At 57.9% G+C, this 25,326-nt stretch overlaps 9 protein-coding genes across 9 annotated transcripts; 5 read left to right on the top strand and 4 right to left on the bottom strand.

The window, feature by feature from the left end:
• Positions 1-279: 279 nt before the first annotated feature.
• On the top strand, positions 280-3,605 carry BKA78DRAFT_356929 (uncharacterized protein; the record flags this gene model as incomplete). Its single annotated transcript, XM_066892139.1, has 2 exons — positions 280-2,217; positions 2,262-3,605. The coding sequence occupies 2 exons, from the start codon at positions 280-282 to the stop codon at positions 3,603-3,605; spliced, it is 3,282 nt and encodes a 1,093-aa protein (XP_066738964.1).
• Positions 3,606-5,486: 1,881 nt separating this feature from the next.
• BKA78DRAFT_258881 (Alpha/Beta hydrolase protein) lies at positions 5,487-6,931 on the top strand (the record flags this gene model as incomplete). The annotated part of the gene is made up of 3 exons (XM_066885317.1): positions 5,487-5,815; positions 5,862-6,580; positions 6,711-6,931. The coding sequence occupies 3 exons, from the start codon at positions 5,487-5,489 to the stop codon at positions 6,929-6,931; spliced, it is 1,269 nt and encodes a 422-aa protein (XP_066738963.1).
• A 59-nt stretch (positions 6,932-6,990) lies between these two features.
• BKA78DRAFT_326083 (uncharacterized protein) lies at positions 6,991-8,307 on the top strand. The gene is made up of 2 exons (XM_066889414.1): positions 6,991-7,087; positions 7,187-8,307. Exon 2 carries the CDS (start codon positions 7,423-7,425, stop codon positions 8,029-8,031), a length of 609 nt encoding a protein of 202 aa, XP_066738962.1. The 5' UTR covers positions 6,991-7,087; positions 7,187-7,422; the 3' UTR covers positions 8,032-8,307.
• Positions 8,308-8,508: 201 nt separating this feature from the next.
• Positions 8,509-10,376, bottom strand: BKA78DRAFT_356927 (uncharacterized protein; the record flags this gene model as incomplete). The annotated part of the gene is made up of 3 exons (XM_066892138.1): positions 8,509-9,030; positions 9,089-10,213; positions 10,260-10,376. 3 exons carry the CDS (start codon positions 10,374-10,376, stop codon positions 8,509-8,511), a joined length of 1,764 nt encoding a protein of 587 aa, XP_066738961.1.
• Positions 10,377-10,509: 133 nt separating this feature from the next.
• On the top strand, positions 10,510-12,385 carry BKA78DRAFT_347312 (Sds3-like-domain-containing protein; the record flags this gene model as incomplete). Its single annotated transcript, XM_066890561.1, has 4 exons — positions 10,510-10,711; positions 10,755-11,378; positions 11,423-11,979; positions 12,017-12,385. The coding sequence occupies exons 1-4, from the start codon at positions 10,672-10,674 to the stop codon at positions 12,383-12,385; spliced, it is 1,590 nt and encodes a 529-aa protein (XP_066738960.1). The 5' UTR covers positions 10,510-10,671.
• Positions 12,386-13,222: 837 nt separating this feature from the next.
• BKA78DRAFT_258593 (Vta1 like-domain-containing protein) lies at positions 13,223-14,442 on the bottom strand (the record flags this gene model as incomplete). Its single annotated transcript, XM_066885297.1, has 2 exons — positions 13,223-14,289; positions 14,340-14,442. 2 exons carry the CDS (start codon positions 14,440-14,442, stop codon positions 13,223-13,225), a joined length of 1,170 nt encoding a protein of 389 aa, XP_066738959.1.
• A 237-nt stretch (positions 14,443-14,679) lies between these two features.
• BKA78DRAFT_240976 (putative disulfide isomerase) lies at positions 14,680-16,130 on the top strand (the record flags this gene model as incomplete). Its single annotated transcript, XM_066883913.1, is given in 4 exon segments — positions 14,680-14,805; positions 14,856-14,863; positions 14,912-15,604; positions 15,620-16,130. Coding segments are annotated over 4 exon segments (1,338 nt in total), but the record flags the coding sequence as incomplete, so codon positions are not given.
• A 201-nt stretch (positions 16,131-16,331) lies between these two features.
• BKA78DRAFT_47717 (uncharacterized protein) lies at positions 16,332-18,121 on the bottom strand. Its single transcript, XM_066893251.1, has one exon. The coding sequence runs from the start codon at positions 17,852-17,854 to the stop codon at positions 16,418-16,420; it is 1,437 nt and encodes a 478-aa protein (XP_066738957.1). The 5' UTR covers positions 17,855-18,121; the 3' UTR covers positions 16,332-16,417.
• A 4,304-nt stretch (positions 18,122-22,425) lies between these two features.
• Positions 22,426-24,011, bottom strand: BKA78DRAFT_383382 (uncharacterized protein; the record flags this gene model as incomplete). The annotated part of the gene is made up of 2 exons (XM_066893063.1): positions 22,426-23,701; positions 23,761-24,011. 2 exons carry the CDS (start codon positions 24,009-24,011, stop codon positions 22,426-22,428), a joined length of 1,527 nt encoding a protein of 508 aa, XP_066738956.1.
• Between the last annotated feature and the right edge of the window lie 1,315 nt (positions 24,012-25,326).

Below are 25,326 nucleotides of genomic sequence, written 5' to 3'. Positions count from 1 at the left end.
TTGTCAAAAGTTAAGCTTTGCGGCGCGCACGGACGCGCGGGCGGTAGGATTCATGGTGCGAGGGTGCTACGCAATCCATGTCTCAATAGCGGCCCTCCTCTCGGCGTTGAGCCTGCGCTTTGCTCCACATGCAACCAAACCACCTACAGTGTTCCCCATCGTCCATCGCCCGGTCAATGCCGCTGCTCTCCGTACCGCTGCTGTCCGAGACGGCGTCCTCGAGCATTTCTGCCTCTACAAACGCCTAGAACTACCGCCTCTTCCCCAACGTCACCCACTATGCCTGAGGATGATGCTGCCGCGCACTCGACCACCACCCCCGAACCCTCGCAATCGTCGCAGACCCCGCCTGACGCCAAACCCGCAACAACCGTCCCATCCGACGAGCCCGTGGAATTGGACGAGTTTGGCCTGCCCGTCAAGCGGCGGCCCGTGAGACGGACGTACTCGGAGGCGAGCGAGGACAACGCAGAGCCGGACCAAGACGATGCCAACAACCAACAAACCAAACCCACAGAATCGCCGTCGAACAGTGCCCCACCACAAGACCCGGCAAATCATGCGGAAGGGCCAAACGATCCCGCGGCTCCGGCCCCGCTGAAAGATGTCCCGGCTACTACTGAACCGCAGAAGGAGGCGCCACCGCCTCAGGAACCCGCTGCGACAGACCCCTCTCCCGACAACAAGAACTTCATGGCCGAAGTACCATTGGCAGGTGAAGGGGGCCCGACCCAGTTCTCCGAGTGGTCCCACATGAAGCTGGCACCGGGAAATGACAACGACACAAAAAAGGACGACGACGAAGTCGACTGGCAGGACATGCCGGCGTACGCGCCGTACGACATTTACAATGACGACAACCGGCTCGTGGCGCGCGAGGCGCCCGACATGGACGAAGACCCCATGCAGTACGCCGCGCTCGGAGGAGCGGGCAAGGGATACACGCGGGTGCAGCTGGACGACGACGCCGAGTCGGCCACGAGCATGGACGACCACACGGCTTACCTGTTCAAGAACAACCCGGGAACAAACGTGCAGGACGAGGACGACGAGGCCCGCGATCCCCTCTCGCAGATGCAGGCGACCAAGACGCTGCTCACCGAGGGCCAGCGCATCGCATACGTGGGCGTGGTGAGGCTCACGATGCGCGAAATGGCAAAGGAGCTGGACTCGCTCGAAAAGACAAAGGGCGCCAAGAAGCTGCTCGACATGTCCGTCGAGGCCCTGCAAATGTGGAGCCAGAAGATGATGGTCCGCCTGTACGGCCACATGGAAATTGACTCGTCGGAGCAAATCATGATTGAGCAGCTGGCCGAGCACGGCGTGCAGCCTCAAGACCTCACGCCGGCGCTGATGCAGAATGCGAGGGTCAAGAATCCTGCCGCCGAGGATCGCTCCTCCATCTCCTCTCCGCGTCCCGATTCTGTCCAGAGCTTCCCGCAGAGCCCGCCTCCTTATCGCGAAAAGGACGAGGACGAGGACTTGCCCGAGGTCCAAACGCCGTCGCAGCTCCCTGAGACTAAGAGTCTTGACATTGACCTGCGGTGGACGATACTGTGCGACCTGTTCCTTGTCCTGATTGCCGATTCCGTGTATGATTCTCGGTCAAGACAGCTGTTGGAGCGTGTGGGTGTGCATCTCGACGTGCCGTGGATCGACATTTGCCGGTTCGAGAAGCGAGTAACGGACGCGCTGGAAATGCAAGAGGCGGCGGACAAGGAGAACTGGAACGAGCAAGAGCACATTGACGCCCGCAAGAAGCTGCAGCGGAATCGACGGCTGGTGATGATGGGCCTGGCAACGGTGGGAGGCGGTCTCGTGATTGGACTCTCTGCCGGCCTGCTGGCTCCGGTCATTGGTGCCGGTCTTGCCGCGGGCTTCTCCACCATTGGCGTTGCGGGAACGAGCAGTTTCCTCGCTGGTGCTGGTGGTGCTGCGCTGATTACCACGGGTGGAGTCGTCTCTGGCGGAACGATTGCTGTGCGCGCGTCTGGCAGGAGGACGGGGGCGGTCAAGACGTTTGAGTACAGGCCGCTGCACAATAACAAGAGGGTCAACTTGATTCTGACCATTTCTGGGTGGATGAATGGCAAGGTCGATGATGTTCGACTGCCGTTTAGCACGGTCGATCCCATCATGGGAGACATTTACTCGCTGTTGTGGGAGCCGGAAATGCTGCAGAGCATGGGTGACACCATCAGTATTTTGGCGACAGAGGTAAGTAGTGGACTGCAGACTTCAAGGCTATTCTAACGTCCCAGGCTCTCACTCAAAGCTTGCAACAAGTCCTTGGAAGCACCATTCTGGTTGCTCTGATGGGTGCGCTACAGCTTCCCATTGTCCTCACCAAACTCTCATATCTCATCGACAACCCCTGGAACGTCTCCCTTGCCAGGGCGGAGCTTGCTGGTCTGATTCTGGCCGACTCGCTCATCGACCGCAACCTGGGAGTCAGGCCTGTCACCCTCGTTGGCTTCTCGCTGGGATGCCGTGTCATCTTTACTTGCCTCCAAGAGCTCTCCAAGAGAGGAGCTCATGGTCTAGTACAAAACGTGTACATGTTTGGCGCGCCCATTGTAGCAAAAAAGGACGAATACCTCAAAGCGCGGACCGTGGTCCCGGGCCGCTTCGTCAACGGCTACGCCACCAACGACTGGATCCTGGGCTACCTCTTCCGGGCCACGAGCGGCGGCATCATGGGCGTGGCGGGCCTCGCACCGGTCGACGTGCCGGGGGTCGAAAACATCAACGTCACCGAGCTAGTCAACGGCCACATGGCCTACCGCGCAGCCATGCCGCGTCTGCTCCGCGAAGTGGGCTGGCAGGTCGAGAGCGACGAGTTCAGCGAGATCGAGGACCCGGACCCGGAGAACCACGAGGCGCGGCAGCGCGAGCTCATCAGCGAGATCGAGGAGGCCCGCAAGCAGCTGGACAAGAAGCCCGAGAAGAAGGGCGGCTGGAGCCTGTTCAAGCGCAAGCAGGCCGAGAAGAAGGAGTGGGAAATGTATGATGAGAGGTTCAAGAATGGCCCGGACGGTGGTGCAGACGGAAAGTCGGGAGGCGGCGCCGTCCTCTTCGACGTCGACGCCATCCGCGCCGAAGCGGCCGCAATCACGGCCGAGGGCATCGAGGTGCGCCAGCTCGAGAGCACCATGCCGCCCATGAAGCTGGAGACGCAGGAGTCGCCGTTTACGCAGAAGAGCAACGGCGGCGAGGGCGGCAACAATGGCGCCCTCATGGGCGCGGGCAGCCACGGCTTCACTTTCGACGACGACTACGACGACCACCTCCACCCGCACGACAACCATCCGTACGGCGCCAACGCCGACGAAGGCAACATCTCCATGACGTTTGACACGGGGTATTCGACGCCGCCGCGCAGCTCGCCGCTGCTGGAACAACAGCAACAGCCGCCGCCGCCGCCGTCGTGGAGCGCGGACGTGCCGGAGCGCCCGGCGCCGCCGCCACTGCCAAAGACGACGTCGTCGACCACGGATGTCGCCCGGGCATCGTCGATTCCGACCCCCGTGGACCTGGAGCGCAATGCGTGGGCAGACGACGACGAGTTTGGCCATGAGAAGGAGATGCACATGACGTTTGAGTGAGCTGAGCCCTGCAAAGGCTTGTGTGAATGTTGTTACTTTTTTTCCTCTTCTTCGCCATTTACATCTCGCAACGTCTCCCGCTTTTGCCTTGCGTACTTTTCTCTTTCTCTCGATTGAAATTCTTCTTCTTGGGTCTTTCCAGCATACCATCCATCCATGCGCGGCGTTCTGTTCTTTTCCCTGCAACTGATGTTTTGCAAAGGGAACGAAAGATGATAAAAAACCGAGGGCTCGCTCTTGTTGCGTCTTTTCATGGAGCGCTTCGGGTATCGAGGAAACAAAACGTATATTACATGTTTTGCATGCAGCGGACGTCAACGTCACTACTTCACTGGGCTGGGGCAGTAGTGGGGGCACATTCAGTCATGATGGATTTTTCTTTCGAGGCGTTGTTGCGACTGTTTTGGGATGGGGGGTTTTTTTCTTGGATTTTTGTTCTGCGCTGGGCTGGACTGGGGGCATCGTGCGATGAGTAGTCATTGTACAGAGAATGAAGGGAATGGTGGGTTTTGTGGGTGGTGGTTGAGACAGACATACAAACTTGTCCGCAAGCCACTGACCGCTGCCGCTGCCGCTGCTGCTGGATAGGTGTAGCCATGTTGTAGATTAATGGTAATGCGTGCGTTTTCCAGGGCCGCGAGGCTCTCGATACATACACAACCGTGTGGAGATGGAGGAGGAGGAGGTGGTGGTGGTGTCTTGGCAGACGGACGAGTCAGTCGACGTCTTGCCCACAATTTCAAATACCCCGTGGTGGTGAGGTCTTAAGAAGATGCACGAAATCTCGGAACCTGGCCGTCCGCCGGCCGTACCTGAGCGGGCGGCCAGCATCATGACTCTATCCCGAGCGTGGCGCGCCGGATCGTGGTGGTAGGCGAGAAGAGGCGTGTTGATCCCAACCTACCTTATTCGCAATAATTCCCCGGCTCTCCTCTCCTGCTCTCCCCGGACCAGCGCGATGAAGAGACGAGCAACAACAGACAAGAGGACAAGGCAGCACTTGAGACTTTTCGAACATGTGCGTGGTCAGCCCGCCAAGACGGATTTGCGGTCAATCTCCGCTCGTCAAGACTTTACCTGACCGCTTCGCTTCCATTCGCTCTCGTCATCCATCGTCATGCCATCCGCCGTCTGCCGGTCCGGAGTTCCTCTCGCGACGCCTTCATTGTCCTCTTATCCTGCACACGGCATTTGGAATTGTCGACTGCAGCTGCTTGGTGTTGTGGATGGATCGATTGATTGATTGACGACGGACGACGTCGTTTTTGACGAACACTTTTTGGCCGGCCTATCCTTGACCTTGCACCCTCGTCTCCGCGATTTTATTGGGATCCTCGCTCACCACGCGGGGTGCGGCCGACGCCCTTGGTTTGTCACTGCGCCTTGAAGAATTCCAAATCCTCGCTGACTACGACATGAGTGCTTTGCTCGATCGCGACCACGACCTCCTACCAGGTTCAAGCACACGGATAGGCTAGGTCGAGACGCCATCAGCTAGCACGCTGACGTGCCGTTCGCCATCCCGCAGCCAGCCAGCCATGAGCCATCAATCAAGTCGACGAGGGATAGTAAGCAGCACCTTGCCAGATGTGGCATGGGCCAATGGTGCTGGCCTCGGGGCCTTCGTTCGGCCGGCACTCCCTACGTCAATCCTCCCTCGTTCCCGGCGACTTTATTCAGACGTCAGTCTGTTCCCGTTGGTGGTGGCTTTGGCCCGCGGAGGATCATGGCATTTGGAAAACATGCCTGGCCATTGCATGCTGCTCCGGCACCGTCTTTCCGCCGTCTCCCTCGCAGCCCTACATATATTGATGTGTTGCCCGTTCCGTTTTTGTTTCTCCGTGGTGTTGTTTTCCGTTCCAACCAATCACAGCCAACATCATGCACTACTCCTCCACGGCCGTTGTGCTGGCGGCCCTCAGCGCCGTTGCAGCGTCTGAAAAGACTTGCTTGAACCAAACCGTCCCTGTCACCATTTCTGCGCGCAACGGCAACTTCAGCCTGGCTGCCCCGACCAACAACATCGACGCCGCCGCCTTTGTCCAGAACCTGTCGCGCCAGGGCCAGAACTACTCGAGCGCCGTCCTCAATGGCTACAACACCGTGTCCGGGACGTACAACATCTCTACCCAGTTTTGCTACGACAATGCGCGCTCCGGCGTCAACGTGCCGCTGCAGATCCTGACGCACGGCATTGGCTTTGACAAGACGTATGTGGTTGCTTCGTGGTTAAAACGCACCGTCTGATGTGAATAGATACTGGGACTTGCCGTACAACAACTACAACTACTCCTACGTCAACGCGGCCCTCGCCGCCGGCTACTCGACGCTCTCCTATGACCGTCTAGGCATCGGCAACTCGTCACACGGCGACGCCGTCAACGAGATCCAATCGTTCCTCGAAGTCGCCGCCCTGCGCGCCCTCACCACCCAGTTGCGCAGCGGGAGCTTCCCCGGCGTCGCCCAAAAGTTCAGCAAGATCATCCATGCCGGCCACTCGTTCGGCTCCATCCAGAGCTACACGTTTGCGAACCTGTATCCGGATGAGACGGACGGCCTCGTGCTGACCGGCTTCTCGCTCAATGCGACGTACAACGCCTTTTTCCTCGCCGGCGGCAACTTCCAGCTCGCCTCGCTCAACGCGCCCCTCCGCTTTGGCAGCGCCGCTGCGGGCGACGTGCAGAAGCTCCAGTTGGCCAGTGCCTACCTCCAGGCTTTGGACTTGGACGTTGATGTTGGATTGCTCTCGTCGGATGGAGCCGCCGCGACGCCGCAGGACCTCCCCGCCGGTTATCTTGTCACGGGCGATACGAGCGCCAATCAATACAACTTCTTCCTGCCCGGATTCTTTGACGCCGGCTTGCTGGCGCAGAGCGAGCGCACCAAGATGCCGGTTACGGTGGGCGAGCTGCTCACGCTGGGAAGTGTTAGTCCGGTGAATGCGTTCAAGGGGCCTGTGCTTGTTATTACGGGTTGTGAGTTTGCTCCCTTCCCGTTCCTCCTTCCCCCTGAATCCCCTTTACCCCTCCCCTGAATCCCCCCCTCTCCGCCTCCCCCCATCCCCCACATTTCACCTCCATCGTACTAACACAACGCTCACCACAGCCGGCGACCTCCCCTTCTGCGGCGGCGACTGCCTGACGACCGGAACCAAATACCCCTCCATCCCGGCGACGGTGGCGCTCTCTTTCCCCAACGTCGCGCCTGAAAACTTCACTGCCTATATTCAGCCTAATGCTGGTCACGGTCTTAACGCGCATTATAATGCTACTGGCGCGTACAGGTATGTTAGTGAGTGGTTGAAGGACAGGGGGCTTGGTGCGTAGGCAAAGTATGTGTAGGGGATGGGGCAAGTGGAGGTGAGGCGAGGGGATGGGCATAGGGAGGGAGGGGGTTGGACGGGGTGCCTGTGAATGGGATTGGAATAGATACGACATGGCAATGCCTACTTGACAGTTTTGACACTTGGGTTTCCTGCCGACGTGAGTCCTGCCTTTAAGTCAACATTATCCTGCATCACTACTCATACTCTCTAACCAAGGCTTGAATTACTCAGACTCTAATGCTGACTGTTGATTTAGGATTGGTGTTATATGAGACAGCACTCCTAGATAACCTCGCTTCCGTTGCCAGTCTCCTGTTGTTTTTAGAGCAAAAAAGCGCGGTACCCTTTCCATTGGAAGTTGGCGACGTCGCACAAGGAAGGCCAACAACCAGGGTCGCGCCTACTCCTCAAACAACCGCGCGCTTAATCCAAGACTACGCAACCCGATAGCCAAAACTATCCGAATCTCCAAGTCGTCAAAACCAAACCCAAATGCAAAAAGTACTTGGGACAATGTCGCTTTGGCGCTGTCTGACAAGGTTATCTCGCCAGCGCCGTCTAAACACTTCATTCCGCAGCTACCTCTGGACTGCCTCGCCGGCCTGCCAGGACCGCGTGCTGAAGAATGATTCAAATGGCGTCTTTGACCACATCAGTGGCAGATTTGTGCAAGCCATTGCTTCACAATTCCAACCAAACAAGCTCACTGACTCCGATCCCCAGCCAGCGTCAACGACGCGGCTCGGCGCCTTGCAAGAAGACACGCCTTCAACATGGCCGAATTCACGGCGCTTGCGGCCGAATCGATCAACCAAAAGCCGGACGATGTTGTCTCGCTCTCTCGCCTCTAGGAAGGCCGCCATAACCGCGTGTTCGAAATCACCGTGCGCGACGGTTTCCAGTTTGTGGCGCGCGTCCCGTACCCATCCCATGGAGCAGCGGCACTTGCTGGTTGCAAACGAAGTCGCCACGCTGGATTATTACCTCCGCTTGCACGGCTTCCCCCGTCCCGCAGGTCTACGACTACTCGGGCCACGGCGGAGAATGCGGCGGGGGCACCGAGTTCAATCTTCATGGAGCTTGTTCCGGGAATGCCTCTGAGGAATCTCTGGCCCATTTGGCATATGGACTGAACCGCGATTCTAAAACTCGGTAAGATTCGGCGGCTTTGTTGAGGTGAGGCACGGCGCTATCATACTCCAAGGGATACCTTACATGGAGAGCTTTTCCCCCGCCCCATTTTTACTTTGGGGTTGAGTAGGGAGAGTAGGAACAGGAGGTTGGGGAGGGGACTGGGGTAAAGGTGGGATGTATGAGTTCGTAGAAATGGTACTCCATCACGGACCACAGAGGACTTGAGTGTCACACATGCAGTGCACGATATTAGCTCTGTACAAATTGAATTGATGTCACAAGACGTCTGAAACTCGACTCTAGCCTCTGCAGCGAATCGAGCCATGATGGCAGTATGATATAAACCGATGAACAACGATGTGCTTAACCCCCTGATTTTGGTTGAACCCCTGATTTTAGTTTCCGAACGACCAGCAGCAGCAAAACACCAAACTTTTGGCCTGACTATTTCTTCCCCCCACCCTTCTTCCACGCCGCCGCGCGCTTGCTGCCCCGCGATGCGGGCTTGCCGCCCTTGCTCTTTCCGCCCTTCTTCGCGCCTCCGAGCTTCAGCCCCGTCTTGCCCTGCTTTGCGCTCGCGCGGTAGCCCTCAAAAACAAACGCTTCAGGAGTCTTGAAGGCGCCAGCACCGCCGGGCAGCGCCGCGGCGTCCTTGCTGTCGCCGCCGCCGCTCTTCCTCTTGGACTCGCCCAGCTCCGTCAAGTTGGGGTTCTTGTTGAGCTTTGCGGCGCCCGCCTTGCCCAGCAGCTTGGCCGCGCGGCCCTGCAGCGACTTTTGCTCGGCGCTGATTTTGGGGTTGTAGACGCCGCGGGACGAGCCGGTGGCGGGGCGCGTCGATGACGAGCTTTGTTGTTGCTGCTTGGACCGCTTGAAGGGTTTGGCGCGCGTGACGCGCAGCTTGCGCGGGAGCATGGGCGGGAATTTCTTTTCGTTGAAGAGGAGCGCCGCTTCGACGCCGTTTTCATCCTGCGACGTCACGTCAGTTTCTGTCTATCTAGAGAGTGTGAGGGAGTCAGGGGCCCACCGTAAACTGCACATAGGCAAAGCCCTTGCCCACGCGCGTCTTGGGGTCGCGAACAACGCGGACGCTCTCGACGGTGCCGCACTTTCCAAACTCGCGCCACAGGCCCTCCTCGACGTCCGAGGGCTGCTTCTTCTTCTGAGGCGTCTTGCCGAAGCGCTTGGCCTCGGCCTCGTTGATGATGCTCTCGTCGTCGACGAAGCCCAGGTTGCCGACAAAGACGCACCGCTTGTGGTCCGCCTTTGCCGGGTGCGCGACCGAGTCGACCCGGATGTGCCGCTCGAACACCACGGTGCCGTTGAGGCGGCGGGCGGCTTCGCGCGCGGCGAGCTGCGTCGAGTAGACCACGTACGCGTTGGTGCTGTGCGCGGTCGCGTCCATGATGTCCTTGGTGACGTAGGCCGCCTTTTTGGGCAGGCTGGCCGCAAAGGGCGTCGAGCGGAAGCGATGCGACTCGAGCTTGTGCGGGGGTTTGTTGGAGGGCAGCTCGGAGAGGAAGGACGACATGTGCTTGGTGAAGATTTTCTCCGCAGACTTCTCCTTGATGGCCGCGGTCGACACGTTGGCGACGAAGACGGTTCGCGCTGCCTTGTCAAGCTCGGCGTCTTCTTGCTTCGACGATTTTTGAGGAGTGTCGTCTGAGGGCTCGCTCGCATCCTCCATCTCGGCGTCCTCGTCTTCCTCTGACGACTGGTCGCTCTCCTCTTCCGACTGATCGGCCGCCTGCCCGTCTTCCTTTTTCAAGCGCTTCTTGCTCCTCTTGCTCTTTCGCTCAGCCTCTTCCTTGGCCTCCTCCTTTGCGAGCTTGCGCATGTACTTGTCTTCGAGGTCATCTTCTTCCGCCTTGCGCTTCCGCTTGCGCTCGCCCTTGTCTTTGCCCGTGGCCAGAGATTCGTGCACGGGAATTTCAAACTCCTCCGACTCTTCCTCGACTGGTTTCCGCACGGCGCCATCTACGTCCTCGTTCTCGTCGTCGTCGTCATCGTCGCTCTCGATTTCTTCGTCGATGCTCGACAAATCCTCGTCGTCGACCTCGTCTGCCTCGTCAGACTCTTCTTCGTCTGCTTCGGCCGGCTGCTTCGGCTCCTGGTGATATGCTTCTTTCGGTAGAGGCTTCGCAGGTGCAACCTAGAGATGTTAGGACTTTTCCGCCGCATCGCAGGGATCTACTCACAGGTTTTGCGAAAAGAGATGCCAGACCAGCGTCAAAAGATTTTGCGTCGGCCACCAGCTTCAAACCGGCATCCTTCTGGGCACCGGCCGCGCCTTTTTTCGACTTGTCTTTGGCCATTGTGTTTGTGGAGGTGGAAATTCAGAATTGGTGGAGGTTGCAGGGCAAGGAAAATCCATCGGAGGAACGCTGCCAACCGCCGACGCGGAGGGGCCTCGGCCGCGGATTACCCACTAGCTACACCACCAGGGCATGTATCCGCGCGCCTCATTGCCGCTGTATTCTTCCACCACCCGCCCTCTTCTACCGTCGCCGCGCGCTGCTCCAAGCCCTTGGTGCAAAAAGATCTTTCCCGCCCCTAGTCGCCTGCGCAGCCTCCACACGCAATCACGCACCTTGAACTTACGATACCAGCATGAGCGCTCCCCGGAGCAGAAGCCGATCGAAAGAGGCTGGTGAGTGCAAATCGACGCGGTCGAGGCTAGGCTAACATTTCAGAAATGGCGCCCGCCAAAGCTCCAACTCCAGAGCCTCTCGAGTCCTCTCCCGAGCCCGACGAGCCCCGCCCCGGCCTGGACGATGGCTCCAGCAGCCTCAGCGAACCAGAGAGCATCGAAGCTCGAGGACACATTGAAAACGACTCGGAAGCAGAGACTGAGCGCATTGATGACACTCCGCGAAGGCGAGCGGTCGACGTCACAAATGTGACCGAGCGCGCGGGAGAGCCGACTGAGCATGCGGGCGAGAGCGATGACGATGTGCTAGAGGACGCCGTGCTGCCAGAGGACAATGAGAGAAAGCGTAAGCGCTCGAGTAGTGCCTTGTCGTCGCTCGCAGATGGTCTGGACGCCGACCAACCTTCCAAGCGCCACAGCTCGTATGACAAGATGGAGGTCGACGTGGAGACTGTGGAAGAGCCTGACAAACAAGCCGATGAGGACAGTGGAGAGGGCGCAGCTGCTCAAACCACCGAGGCCGCCGACGAGGCCGTCGACGAGGCTATCGACGAGGCTGCTGACGAGGCCGAAGCTCCCTCGAAAAAGAAGGGGAAAAAGGGAAAAAAGGCAAAGAAGGAGGACCAAACGCCTGCCGAGGAAGACGACGAGGAAGTCGAGGAAGAACGTAAGCAGTCCAAGCCGTACCATGACTACCACTCACACTCGCAGGCGACCGCAAACACAGTGCACTCGAAGTTCTCAACAAGATTGAGCGGCAATTCCTCACCTTTCAGAAACGACGCCTCGAAGAACGTCTCCACCTCCTCTCCCTCGAACTCGACCAATTGCAATCCCCCAATTCGACCCACGAAGAATACCAGCTCATGACCCAAGCCGTCGACCAGCGTCGTGACGAAAAGATTCGACAAGAAAATGTCCGACTCGGCCTGAAAAAGGACATTCTCAAGAAGCATTTCGTCGCCATGCGTGGATCAATACACGGACAGTATATACACGACGTGGGAGACGTACGGCAGGCATTCGTCAACCAATGCAACCAGCGCATCACGCAACTTCAGCGAGAGAGGAGGTACTGGGGAACAAACGAGACGGACTACACAATCAAGTACAACGACAAGCGGTCGCAACAAGCCCAGCACCAGCAGGCGTACAACCTCGAGGTTTCCATCCTGTCCGGCGTCGCCAAGTTTGTCGGATTTCCCGCCGCGCCAAATCTCAATTCCGCACGCTCGACTGAGGTCGACCACGACCTGGCCTCGATGGGGGTGAGTACCAACAACTGTGGAAAAGACGACGTAGCAGCTGACGAGGAAGATGCGCCCCCCTCCACCACGCGTCGTCGAGGCTACTTTGACGACGGCGCCTGTTGAACAACAACCTCAACCCCGAGCTGTAACAACAACAACCTTTTCCACTCCAGCAGCACAAAGAAACAACATGGACGCCGCACCAAACGGCTCGGCGTCGACTATCGAAATGCCCTACGAATCCCCCGTCTTGCAACTGAAGCACCAGGCCGCCATGCAAACGCCATCAATCCGCCCAAACAACGTGTACGAACCCGGCGGCTTTTCGCCGCCGCCGCCGCCGGCGACGACGACGACGTCTGCAATCAAGGCCGAGGATGCCGCGAGGGCGACGGGTCTGGCGGTTGGAGGCATTTTTCGTTGAGCTTTTGTAGGTATTAGCAGCATGATGCGGTGATGGGCGTGGCGTTGGGGGGAGAGATCAAATGCGGCGTTTTGCTTTTTTCTTGTCTTGATGAGGCGTGTTTGGACTGATGGGAAGGGATTACCGCGACATACCCGGCTAACGTTAGTGGCATTCGATGCTTTTGCTTTTTATTTTGCGCATGAGATGCGTTTTTGCTTGTGGTTGTTCCGCATTTTCTTTTTGTGGTGATGATGATGGTGCATGGCGCGTCGAGCGGTTGTCGTGTATTTATTCGAACTCTCGACTCGCTCGTCTACTTGCTCTACCGCACCAACAACACATGGCCCCGAATGAGCGCAAGGAGTGCTTGTCGACACCAATTACTACATCACAGAGAACCCCGGGACCGTCGCCAACAGGGCCAGAGTCTACTCTGACCGTTCCGCTACTTGGGATTGAGTTAGCTGCTGCTGCTGCTGGTGATGGGCCCCAGGTGGTTGTTTCTCTTGACCAGAGCGATGCCATGTGATCATGGTTGCATAGCTGCTGGCAGGCTGGCAATCACTCATCTCTCCGGGCTTTCCGCCTGCTTCCCCTTGCGCCCACCCACGTATGGTGGCTGAAGAGGATCAGGAGGCGAGTAAAACTTGACGTGCCAACAGACGGACGAGCACAGATGGGAAAAGAGACAGGTAGACAAGTGATGATGCTTGTAATAGGGTATCTTTGAAATCGACATGTAAACGTAGCAGAATTCCGATCCAAACACTTCAGAGTTCCTCGCACCCGCTTCAAATCCGCCAACCCGCACCCACGGCTTCCCCCCACCCAAACACACGCTGACTTCATCGCCCCTCAGCGCGCCCCAAGCGACTGCAGCGCAATCGTCAGCTCCTTGACCGCAGTGGGGACGTCTTCGAAATTCAGCGCCGAAATCGCCCACTTGGCGTGCTTCTGCGCGTTCATGATGGCCTCGTCGTCAGACTTGTACGCGCCGGGGGCTCTGGTCTCGGTGATGCCGCCCATGGGCAAGTCAGCAGCAGGTGGAGGGGCGGACGGCACAGATGGGATTTTGCTTGCAGCAGACACAGGGGCAGGCGCGGCGCGGTAAAAGTCCTGAGGATCGGACGCAGGAGGGGCCTGCGGTGGTGGTTCCACGGGGTCCTCGGGTGCGAGGGGAGCGGTCGGTTCCGAGTCCATCGGGACGTCTGCGTCCATGGGCTGCTCTGGGGCTGTCGGCAGACTGGGCACGGCGTTCTCAGACGTAAAGGTCGGGACGGCGGGGAAGTATCCGCCGCCGACGGAGGTTGTTGAGCCTTTGCGGCCGGGCGAGTCTAGAGGAGAGACGTCATGTTGCGGAGGAGGAGGTTGGCCGAAGCCGGGGGTTGGCGAGGGCGCAAACGACGGAGGCGCGTCCTCGACCGTCGGCTGTAGGGAGCGGCCGTTGTTGATGTTTTGAACCTCGGGGTCGTTGGGGTCGAGAGCCGGGACAGCGGCGTCTTCGGGGTCAGGAGATGGGGATTGGACGGGATTCGAAAGATTCGGGTCTTCGCCCGCCTTCAACGCTTTGGCTATGCGCAGGGCGTGGTATTTGGCGTACTTGGACTTGGCCGCGATTTCGGGCTCGAGGGGACCCCATATGCCCAGCAGATCCAAAAAGGTCGCGGCGGCGCGGAAGGTGTCGGCCGTTTGACCAGTCACTTTGTTGGCCCTCACCGTTTTGTCAGCCCGCTCAAACGTCTCGAGCGCAAACTGCTCAATGTAGGCCTTGGCGGCGACTTCGTCCAGTATGGCGTCATTGTCGGGGTTTTGTTCCTTAATCTTCTCCAGCTTGTCCATCAATGCAGTCGTGTAGGCCATGCACTCGTCGTCGTTGGTATGAAGGCCCTTGGCGAGGATTTGGTTGATGACATGGTATTCGCCTGCAGCCTGGTGTTAGTCGTGTGGTCTTGATGGGGTTCTGGCAACTGACACCAGTAGGCGACGGCGGGCTTGATCTTTTCGAGTTGCGAGGCGCGCAGGGCGAAGCGGGCAATGTCGGCCGGCTTGAGGCCTGCAGGAATCTGGGGCGGCATGGTGGAGGTTGAAGGTTGCAGATGCGGCTGATGGTGGTGAAGTGGGATGACGCCCTAAGGGATTCCGCGCGGGAGCTCCCGGCGTGGTCAAAGCTTTGAACCCCGCGAAATCATTAGTAGCTTCGTCTGAGGCCAGCTTGCCGTAACAAATTCAAGCTATAAACTACATAGCCCGTCCGCGCTCTGCCGCGTTGACTACCCTCATTCCTCGCCTTCGTCATGGTTCAAATCAAAGCGCTGGCTGCCGCCGCAGTCATCTTGTGTCCTGTTTTGGCTGAGAGCATGTACATGAAGAGCTCGCCAGTCCTCCAAATCGACCACAAGAACTACGACAAGCTGATTGCAAAGTCCAACTACACCTCTGTAAGTGTTGGCGATCCAACTCTCCTGCGCCACCGCTGACCACCCCGCAGATCGTCGAGTAAGCCCTGCTAAACGACTCCACTTTACCCCGGACTAACCATCCCAGATTCTACGCACCCTGGTGCGGCCACTGCAAGAACCTCAAGCCTGCATATGAAAAGGCCGCCAAGAACCTCGCCGGTCTCGCCCAAGTCGCCGCCGTCAATTGCGACGATGAAGACAACAAGCCGCTTTGCGGACAAATGGGCGTGCAAGGGTTCCCGACCCTCAAGGTCGTTCGCCCGGGCAAGAAGCGCCCCGTTGTCGAGGACTATCAGGGCGCCAGGAGCGCAAAGGCCATTGTGGACGCCGTCGTGGAGAAGATTCCCAACCACGTAAAGAGGGTGGGAGACAAGGATTTGGACGGTTTCCTCGAGGAAAAGACGGCCAAGGCAATTCTCTTTACTGAAAAGGGCACCACGAGCGCTCTGTTGAGGGCGCTTGCGATTGACTTTTTGGGAAGTGTCCAATTCGCGCAGATTCGGAACAAGGAGAAGAAGGCAGTGGACAAATTTGGGGTTGAGAAATTCCCGACACTTGTCCTGCTCCCCGGTGGTGACAAGGAGGCTTTGGTGTATGATGGCGAACTCAAGAAGGATCCAATGGTCGAATTCATTTCCCAGGTCGCCGCCCCCAACCCCAATCCTGCTACGGCCAAGCCCGACTCGAAGAAGGCCAAGACCAAGGATTCGAAGGAGGCAAAGAAGGAGAAGGCAGATAAGAAGGAGGACAAGGAACCAACTGGTAAGGTTTTCGCTGGGTGAACCTGGATTAGAAAGCTGACAAGAATTTCTCCAGACAAGAAGCCTGCCCCCGAGACCGAAGCTCAAAAGCCAATGGAAGTCAAGGAAGAAAAGCCGCTCATTGGCGTTCTCGAGGCCGAGGGCCATCTCACGGGCGCGTGCCTGACGACCAAGAGCCACAACTGCATCCTGACCTTTGTGCCGGCCAAGACTGGCGAAGAACTGACGGGCGACGCAAAGACGGCGCTGGACAGCCTCACCGACGTGTTGAAGAAGCACAAAAAGGGCGGCCACCGCACCTTTCCGTCATTCCAGGTCCCTGCTGATAACAAGGCCTCTGCCAAGCTGCGCAAGGACCTGGGGTTGAAGGACGACAAGGTGGAGATTGTGGTCACGAATGCGAAGAAGGGCTGGTGGAAGCACTACACCAAGGACGAGTTTTCGGCCAAGAGCGTCGAGGATTGGATCGACTCGGTAAGAATGGGCGAAGGTAAGAAGGAGAAGTTGCCCAAGGATGTCGTGGTCGAGGCCATCAAGATTGAGGAGGATGCGGGAAAGCCAAAGGTTGTGAGGAAGTCGTCGACGGCGGAGGTCGTGGTTGAGGAAGAGCCAAAGAAGGAAAAGGCCAAGGAGGACCCGGATCATGATGAGCTGTGAGGGAAAAGTGTGGCGCTAGGGTAGGTTTGAATTCAGTATTTCGTCTTGCGAACGTCGTGAGTCGTGCTTGTACTTCCTCACGACTTGTAGGTCGGCTTATCTTCTCTCCTCACATCAACCAAGACCAGCAGAATAAACACGGCCGTCGTCAGCTGCTCGCACACACACAAAAGTCAGTCAACCACCCTCTCTACGCCAATCCCACCAAAACAAGCAACACGACACATACCACCAGGCTCCCTCCCATGATGACCAGCACCTCCCACCCGCCGGCTAGAACCTTGCCACGGACGATGGCCGACTGCTGGCGCCAGAAGCGAAAGGCGCCGAGCAGCGCGACGGCGATGGCGCACGCGATGAATGTCGACGCCAGCGGGATCCCCAGCACGTAGAACCCCAGGTGCTCGTCGGGGTGCAGCGAGTGCTGCAGCCGGAACAGCTGCGCGAGTATCACCCCCGTCATGCTGAGCGCGATGCTCGTCCGTAGGTAGCCGAGGAAGGTGCGTTCGAGTGCTGGGGGAGTTAGTGGCAAAGGCTGCAGTCAGGGGGTGGGTAATGATGATAAGGGGTTTCAGGGGTTGTATGACAGACTCACCCAAATGATCCCGCATGCCCTTGACTTCGACCGTCACGCTGACCTGCCTTCCCCACCACCTCTGCACTCCTTGCCACCACAGCGGGCCTGTCAGGTTGCTCCTCACACTACTGCTCCCACTGCCACCACTCCTCGTTTGCGACAGACTGCCCACTCCTCCTGCCGTCGCGTCCACACCACTATAGACCCGGCGTTGCGACACGCGCGAGCCTGTGGCAGATGACGACATTGACGACGACGAGGAGGAAAAGGGACGAGGCAGCGCGGCCAACTCGGTCGCTTCGCGCAGGTTGGGGTTGCTGAGTTTGGTGTCGTCGAGCATGTCGTCGTTTTTGTGCTGCGCGCCAGTGGCATTAGAGAAGTCGTCTGCGCGGCGCTTGCCCTTATCTTTGGAGGGCTTGCTGTTGCTGTCATGGCTACCGTACTCTTTCTCCTTGTCTGGTTGGTCGTCCTTGGTTTTGCTGCGGGAGCTGGATGTCGAGGTGCTTTTGGCTGTGCTCGCGCTTGTGGTGCTCACCCCCGACGCTGCTGCCGTCGCCATGGCCTGGTCTGCCACTGAAGACGAGCACGTTTGCGGCAGAGGGCCATCTCTGTGAGCTCGAGCAACGCAGTCGTCGTAGTCTGGAGGTGGAGAATCCGGATGTTGTGTAGTAGTAATTGGGCCATGCCTCCTCGCAGCACAGCCAAGCGATGTAGAAGAACCCAATCGTCTCGCATCTTCCTCTCCTCTTTCCCCAGACTTTCGGAATTTCTGGGACTCCACATTGGTCGTCGTCGCGTAATTACTGTCGACTGCTGCGCTTATCGGAAGCGTTCCAGATGACGTGCTCGCGGGACGCACCGCCGCCGCTGCAGGGACCGTTGCAACATCATCTTCCTCATCATTTCTCCTTCTCTTCTCTCCATCATCTCGTTGAACGTCACCATTCCCACTCTTTCCCTCCTCTCCACACGCCGACATCGATGTTAAGGCGGATGCTGATGCGCGGCGTGCGCTAGCGGCCTGCCGGTCCATGACTGCCGGCGCAAAATCGCATCTTTTTTCGTTTGCAGGCGATAACGCAGTTGCTTTGACCAAAAATTCTTCAAAAGAGCTTGGAAGAGGTTGAGACGGTGAGGAGATGGAGCGGAGAAAAAGACTGCACGCAAGGAAGAAAGATGTCCGTCACCGCTGCTGCTGCCGTTGCACTGCACGCCAACCACACAGGCTGAATGCTGCGTTCTTGTAGTTGGTGCGCTAGCAGGCGCAACGCACGCAGGGCGCGCGAATGAGGCTCCAGACCGGCCGGCCTCGCTCTGGAGGTATGGCTGTGCAGCGGGAGCGAGCCTTTTGTTTGGTTTCGTTTCAGTGGCCATCCATGTCGAGGTCGCCGACGTGGGACGACAGGGCAGAAAGCCGATGCTGTCCTAAAACGGACTAGCCAGCTTGTCACCAACAACGTCCATCGTCAGACCGTTTCTGCAAAGCACCAAAAATGCATCAATTCAGCGACGGATCCATGATATAGAGAGCTCAAAATACTCGTCCTCGATCCAAACGAAAGCAATGCTCCCCAAGCAAGACATTCCAACCAACGAACGCAAACACTCCAACTTTTACAACAGCCGCAAGAATAATCAAGCCATCCCACAACTCAAATACCGCCTGAACCTCCTCCACTTTGACAATCTCATCGCCGTACTCTGCTCTGATTCATCCTTCGACTCGTCATTTTCCACCTCGAGCGTCTCCTGCGCCGTGTGCCACCAATAACACTCGAAGCCAGAGACCCTGCACCGCTCGCAAATGGGCCCGCCCCTGCAAAACTCGCCGACTCCATCAAGCTCACACGGTATGCATTTTTCGCCAATGAGCGCGTGTTGCGCCACCTCTTCGTTCTCAATGTCGCGGCCGCTTGTAACCGTTCCGCCCTGGCGGCGACGGCTCAGGAAACGCAAAGCTCTGCTTCTTGCTCGAGGCGTCTCATTTTCGTTGGTACCGCTGGTCCGAGACTCTGGCGTCGGCCAGTTCGATTGATCAGCGTGAGCATCAGCAAAAACGACGGCGGAGTCATCAACGAGGGTCATGGCGTCTGCAAGTGTATCAACATCTTCCCAGGAGTTGGTCGACGCCAAATCGTCCCTCGAGTCGGACGTCGGCGGACCGTCTATTCGCTGCAACATGTTCTGGCTCGATTGCAGCAAGTTGCGGCTAGTCGGCCATCTCCTGAAACTCCGCCTGTGGGCAGCAGCAGAGGCAAACGTCGCATCCGAGAGAATCGAGCCATCCGAAGTCTGTCGATACAGCGACGTCGATGGTCCATCGTACAAGCTGGCAGGCTGGTCTGCTTCCGAGCCGTCGTCGCTCTCGTCCTCTGGCGCAGTGTAGTAGCCATGGTCGTCCGACGCAACCGATCCAGCACCACCTCTCAACCTCGAAAGCCACCGTTTCTTGGTCTGGCCTTCCTCCCTTGGATCCTTCGAAAAAATTTTCCAGAATCTGCGCGCACGTGCTTTGGTAGTGCACTCTTCCAGCGGCCGCGGCTTATCGCACTTGAGGTTGAGCTGGCGACATCTCGCACATGGCCTCGGACCATCGCAATAAACGCGCCAAGGCGTGTTGACAGCAACGGCACAGTGAACGCAAATGCTGAGCCGGCGTGGAACGGGCTTGGGGCCACCGCCCAGAGCTTCATCAAAGTCGAGGGCGCCAAAAACATCTTCCAGGCGCCTGCGAATTGTCTTTCGGAGCACACGCATATTCATCCTGTCCAGCTTGTCGCACTTCAACCGACACCTACGACAACGCTCGCATGGTTTTCCACCTGTACAAATGTTGCCATGCGTTTTGAGAAACTGGTAGCAGTTGCTGCAAACGTCGCGAAGAACCCACGAGCGAATCTCAGTACCAATGAGCGATTTGCGGCGAGGTGCACGCTGTCGGATTGACAGAGAGTCGGATACAACAAAGGACCTTTGCGTCGACGGCTCCTGTTGCTGTTGCTGGTTTGGTTCCTGGACAACAGCTTGAGCTGAGCTCCTGTCCTGGTCTTCTTCCCGGGCAAAATCTTGTGCTTGAATTCCGTCATGTCCTTGTTCTTGCGGTTCTTCGATGACACCAGAATCTTGTTCTTGCTGTTCTTCTTCAATGACAACAGAAAGATCTTCTCGAACAGGTCGAGACTGAGCCCCATCCAGGTCCCGTTCTTGCTGTCTTTCGCGGACAGCTCGAGCGTTCTGAAGTACTCTGGCTCTCTCCCTGTCCTGATCCCGTCGCTTCAACTGCCTGGAAAGATTCTGAGAGTAATATTGACCCATCCACGGCACCCTCTGCTCCATCTCGCCAAGCGTCTCCCGGTCCAGAGGCGCGGAAATGTTGATCCCATCGATGGCCATCGACTCGAGGTGGTTCTGCGTAATTCTTTCATATTCCGACTTGGCCGACTCGACCAGCTCAGGAGGCTCATCAAGAGGGCCGATGATATTTTCCAGGGCCTTTGCGGGGTCAGCTCTGTGCCAACGAGCTGAGGACGCAAGCACTACCTCTGCCGGAGGGTAGAACGCTTGGTATCGTAAAGGGGCACGCACCTCTTCTGGAGTACTCTCCCTATCGGCCTGGAGAGCTCCAGACATGAGGGCTTCCTCTGGAGAATCTTGATGGGATGGAGAAACTGCGGCAGCGCTCCACTTTTCCTTGTCTCTCCTGCCGATCGTGAGAGGATGAGATGCAAGAGACTCGTCGGGATCTTCGACAGTGCCAGAGACAGGAGCGACACTATGGTCATCTGCAGGCCCATCGACGGCCTTGTCGGAAGCGCTAACGGCGGAATGCAGTCGAGCAGCGTCAAAAACTCGAGAAATCGACTCCACAATATCGCGGGCACGATCATCAGTATAAATCTCAGTCGCAGTCCCTTCAGCCCGACGAGTTGGCTCAACAACACCAGACTCTCCTTCATCGCTCAAAGACGACAAAGAGGACGTCGAGCTCGTCCGACCATCACCATTGACAACATGGAGCTTAGGAGTTCCCTCATCATCTGCGGCCGCGTTCGCGTTCTGGTTCTCGGCCCCCGACGAGTCCTCAGTCGACTTGCTCTTGGGACTGGCACCTTGATCCGGACTGCTGGTCGGACTGGCCGAGGCCGAAAGCTGCAGACGAACGAGACGACGCCGGAGCATCGGGCCATGTCGAAAACGTTCCAGGAATGACCGCGGGTCGGGAGCTGTGATTGACGCCGCATCTGCGTCTTCATCGCTATCGATGTCTTCGCCGTCTAGTTGCAAGGAACGCCTCCGAACCCACTCCAGAAGCCATGTCCGGCGGCGACGGCTGGCTTGTTGTCGACGGCGTCGCGCGCGCATGCTGCTGCTTTCGTCGGCCGTCGTCAGGAGATGTCCGTTTTGCGCTCCTTGCGAACTCGACCCCGAACCATCCTGCGGCGGCTCAACCTCGTCGACCGCGGTCGAGCTCCCACTTGACAGACTGAGAGTGCGCGATGCGGACGACGCTTGCCGACTGGGTGATGCTGGAGCACCAGAACTCCCATCAGCACCCCCACGGAGCAGAGAAGACCTGCCTAAAAACGGCGGACTTCCAGAAGTACACTTGCTGCCGGAATGAGCCAACAGGTGAATTCCACAAGGATAGAAATCCTCGGCTCTGAACTCAGCACCGTGCTGACGACGTCGACCACATGGCCATACAAAGTCGCTCCTATTCCGCCACCTCGAGTCGAAGCCTCCTCCACGAAGTCTTCCAGGACCAACCAGCGAGTCGGAGCGACTACCGCGCTGCTTTTCCTTGCCACCATTGTTGGCCTCCGTCGCGTCGCCGTCCTCATCTTTTTCCTGCTTCTCAGTCTTCTCGTCATCGCTCTCCTCCACTTCAGGCAGCGTCTCCACACCCGACTGCCCTCCATTCGCAACCCGTTGATGTCGTTGGCGCTTCGCCAACTGGCTGGAGGGACGCGGCGTAGGCGGACGCGGCGATCCGTCGTACGGCCACGGCCGTTTACGCGAAAATGGCGAACTACGCGGCGTGACCGCGAGGCAGCTGAACGGATGGCAAGGCTGTGGCGGGAAAGTCTCGGGGGACAGATGCGCAAGTGGACGGAAAGGTTGCATCGCGTCGTGGTCTGGAGGCGAACAACCTGGCGTGACCACGAGGCGGCTGAATGGATGGCAAGGCTGCGGTGACCACGTCTCGGGCGACAGGTGGAGAAGCCTGCGGAATGGCTGGATAGTGTCGCGGTCTGGTGGTGTTGACCGAGGCGGCAGATGGCGAAGCGTACGGAAAGGCTGCATCGTGTCATAGTCTGGCGGCGTCATCCGCGGCGGCAGATGGCGAAGCGTGCGGAAAGGCTGCATCGTGTCGTGGTCTGGCGGCGTTGTCCGAGGCGTGATGGTCATGGGCAACAGTTCCACGTGCTCATCGGTCTCTTGCGTCTGTTCGCGCTGCGCGTGCGGTGTGCAAGGCAGACAGTCTTCATCAAGCTCCATTTCAAACTGAGGAGAAGGTGAACGCGTAGACTGTTCTCTCTCAGACTCGGCATGCGCTGATGTCGTACTCGCTCCATCGTCGCTGTCTTCCACACCCACTCCATCCTAATGGAGAGGCATGTCGACATCGGATGCCTCCTGGGAGGATTGTTCAGAAGCATCCTGAGCAGCGACGTCTTGACCTACAACACCGTCATTCGCGGGCAGCATATCCGCCAACGGATCAGGAGACGGCGTGAGACTCGGGTTGAAAGGAATACCTCCCAATCCAGAGATATCTCGCGGGCTTTGCGGTGATCCAATTGCGTGTTGTCTGATGTGGGCGAGGGGACTCTGTGGGCGCTCAGGGGTAGGTATGGGGATAGGGGTCGACGTGGCGTGGCTAGTCCTGCCACTCTCATCCACTGCGAGGCCCTCGAGCTGCGATCCAATGCCGCTCAGATTGGACTCCATGGCGTTTGCGATGGCTTGGCGCATCTGTTGGCGATCAAGCTCACTGTATAGTTCTGGCTCTTCCGGCTGCTCTGGGCTATCCCTTTCGTGCTCGTCTACGTTGACCTCCATGCTGGAAAAGGTTTGTTGCACTTCTTCTCTTGAGTCGTTGCCCGTGATTTCTTCAGTGTGGTCCTGGAGCCCCTGGATAGAAGTCTGCCTTTCGAGCGTGTTGCTGTCGTGCTCCTCGTCGATTTCTGTCGACACTTCGCTGATCATGTCCGACCTTGGTGTACCACGCACTCTCTGTGCCGGAGAGGTCATCTCATTCTCTTCTTCATCCCCACCAAAAGTCGTCACAGGAGACTCGTCAAAGTCTTGCACGCGCTGAGGAGTATCGGGGCGACTCGCACCTCCTCTCAGATTCGGTGTACTCGGCAGAATCGTCGACTGGCTAAGATCCTGAAACAGGCTCGACGAGCTCGGGGAACCAGGACAAGACTGCGTCGGCGTGAGATGGTTGCCAGAGTCGGACGAAGAAGACGAGTCGTCCGTGTCAGACACGGTCAAGCGGGCGACTCCAGACGTTGCCGCTTCGGGACCACCATTGTCTGCTTTCTCGATGCTGTCTACAATGACAATGTCGTCGTCGTCCTTGGCGGCATCGTGCGCGTCGCGTTGATGGATCACTTCGACCCAATCCGGGTCCTCGTCCTTGCGGTCGCCCTCACGAAAGGTTCGCTTCCGTGGACGGGGGTCACTCTTCTCCGCAGCTTCTTCTTGACTCGTTCTGGCCAACGCAGTGCGATTCCGCTGCTGACGACGTGTACTGGGAGACTCGTACTTTATTGAGGCAGGATCGGCCGCCCTGGCGCGCAGCTCCGCCGAACTGACAAACACAGGCGGCGGCTTGAAGTGGAACTTGTCGTCGCAGTGACACTCGCGTATGCTGTCCCAAAGGTAGTCAGCATTGCGACGCCACATCCAGGCCGCAGAGACACCACGCACCACTTCTCTCTTGTCTGGTTGTCGTCATCCGTAATGCGGCCGACCTCGATAAACGGCACATCCTGCCGAAGTCCAAAGGGGCCGTGGAGGCCCTGGACGTGCTGAACCAGGTCGAGTGCAGAGGCGTATTCGCGGGAGCGATCCGCGTCCACGCAGAAACCGCACACGCGTTCGCAGGCGCAGATTGAGAAGTCGTGCGCGTGCGGCCACATGAGGGCGTTGTGCTTGTGGTCGGGATTGTTGCAAGGCATGACTGGCGATTATGCTGTTCTTGCTGCTTGCGTTGGTTGTTGGAAAAACGTAATGATGGCTTTGGTAAGTGGTAATTGTGGCGATGATGGTGTGACCAGCAGAATGCGTCTGTATGAATGACCGGACTGGCTGGTTAGCTGTAACGACGGGCTGCCGGCAGCAGTGGATGATGGACGACCTCCGAGTCCGTAGCCGGAGCCAGCTAAGTGGCCAACTGCCTGAAGACTACGGTCTGGTATCAAGATCCGCCGCGCGAGCAAAGAAACATAGAGATGGATGGTGCCGCAGATGGCCGTGGTGACGTGGAAACAAGAAACAATTCAAAAGGGCGGACGACACTTGAGGATGATGATTGGCCGATAGCGGCAAAAGAAGACGCAAAGGAACTCAAGTGTCAAATAACCGGATTGCCTCGAGCTGAGGTGAGTGAGATGCTTGTGCTAACTGCTGGAGAGACGACGCAGGTACCGGGCAACCCCAGAGACGGACATGACGGGGCAACAGACGGGAATGATTGATCCAAGCTGGTGTGGAGGAAGGTCCGACCAAGACGGAGAGAGCAGAGCAGAGTGCAAGTATTTCCTTCCCCAACGACATGATCCAGCGTGAGGCGCCTCCTTCCTTGATAGCCGCGCGTTGTCAGCACATCTCCTCCAATCCAACAGTCTGGTCGAATACCGAGCGTCGTTTCCTATTCCAATCTTTCCATTGCAAGAGTCGCGGCAACCATGCAATGCTTCGGTCCTGTAACGCATTGACGTTGGTTAGCTGTATGCGCGCAGCCAGAGTGTGGAAAGTTAGGATGACATACCGATACAATCAAGCTCAAGACACCTCAAAATCCCATGCGCGTAACGCAAAGTCAGAGCGCAATCATCCAAGGAGTCCTCATCGGACGCGTCACCGTGACTTCAAGAAAGAAGAACAGGCCCTCAGTCTGGCAAGAGCCTGGACGAGCGCATGAACTGCAGCTCATAGTCCTCGCGGGGCCCACCCGTGCGCACCTCACGGCTGCGGTCCAGGCGGATGAGGTAGACGTGCAGGATAGTGATGGCGACAATGGCCACCATGACGAGGACGACGCCCACAACGGCAATGGGATTGATGGAGGCAGCCATGGTGAAGCCGGTCAAGGAGTGATCGGGTGACGCGACAAGAGTAGTTGGATGTGTGTGCGGTGGTAGACAGGGAGTCTTCGTTTGACGCGTCAATGATTCTTTGAGCGAGCGACCAAGTGCTATGACGGTCAGACAGGGAGTCATCGAGCGCATGGATGGAGACACGCACCTGAAATGATGGAGGATGTGATGCTCT

The sequence above is a fragment of the Phyllosticta capitalensis genome (genome assembly GCF_038381095.1).
Source record: "Phyllosticta capitalensis strain CBS 128856 chromosome Unknown BKA78scaffold_12, whole genome shotgun sequence".
Classification (NCBI taxonomy): Eukaryota; Fungi; Ascomycota; class Dothideomycetes; order Botryosphaeriales; family Phyllostictaceae; genus Phyllosticta; species Phyllosticta capitalensis.
The sequence above is the reverse complement of the archived record's forward strand: the minus strand, read 5'-3'. Positions and strand labels throughout refer to the sequence as shown.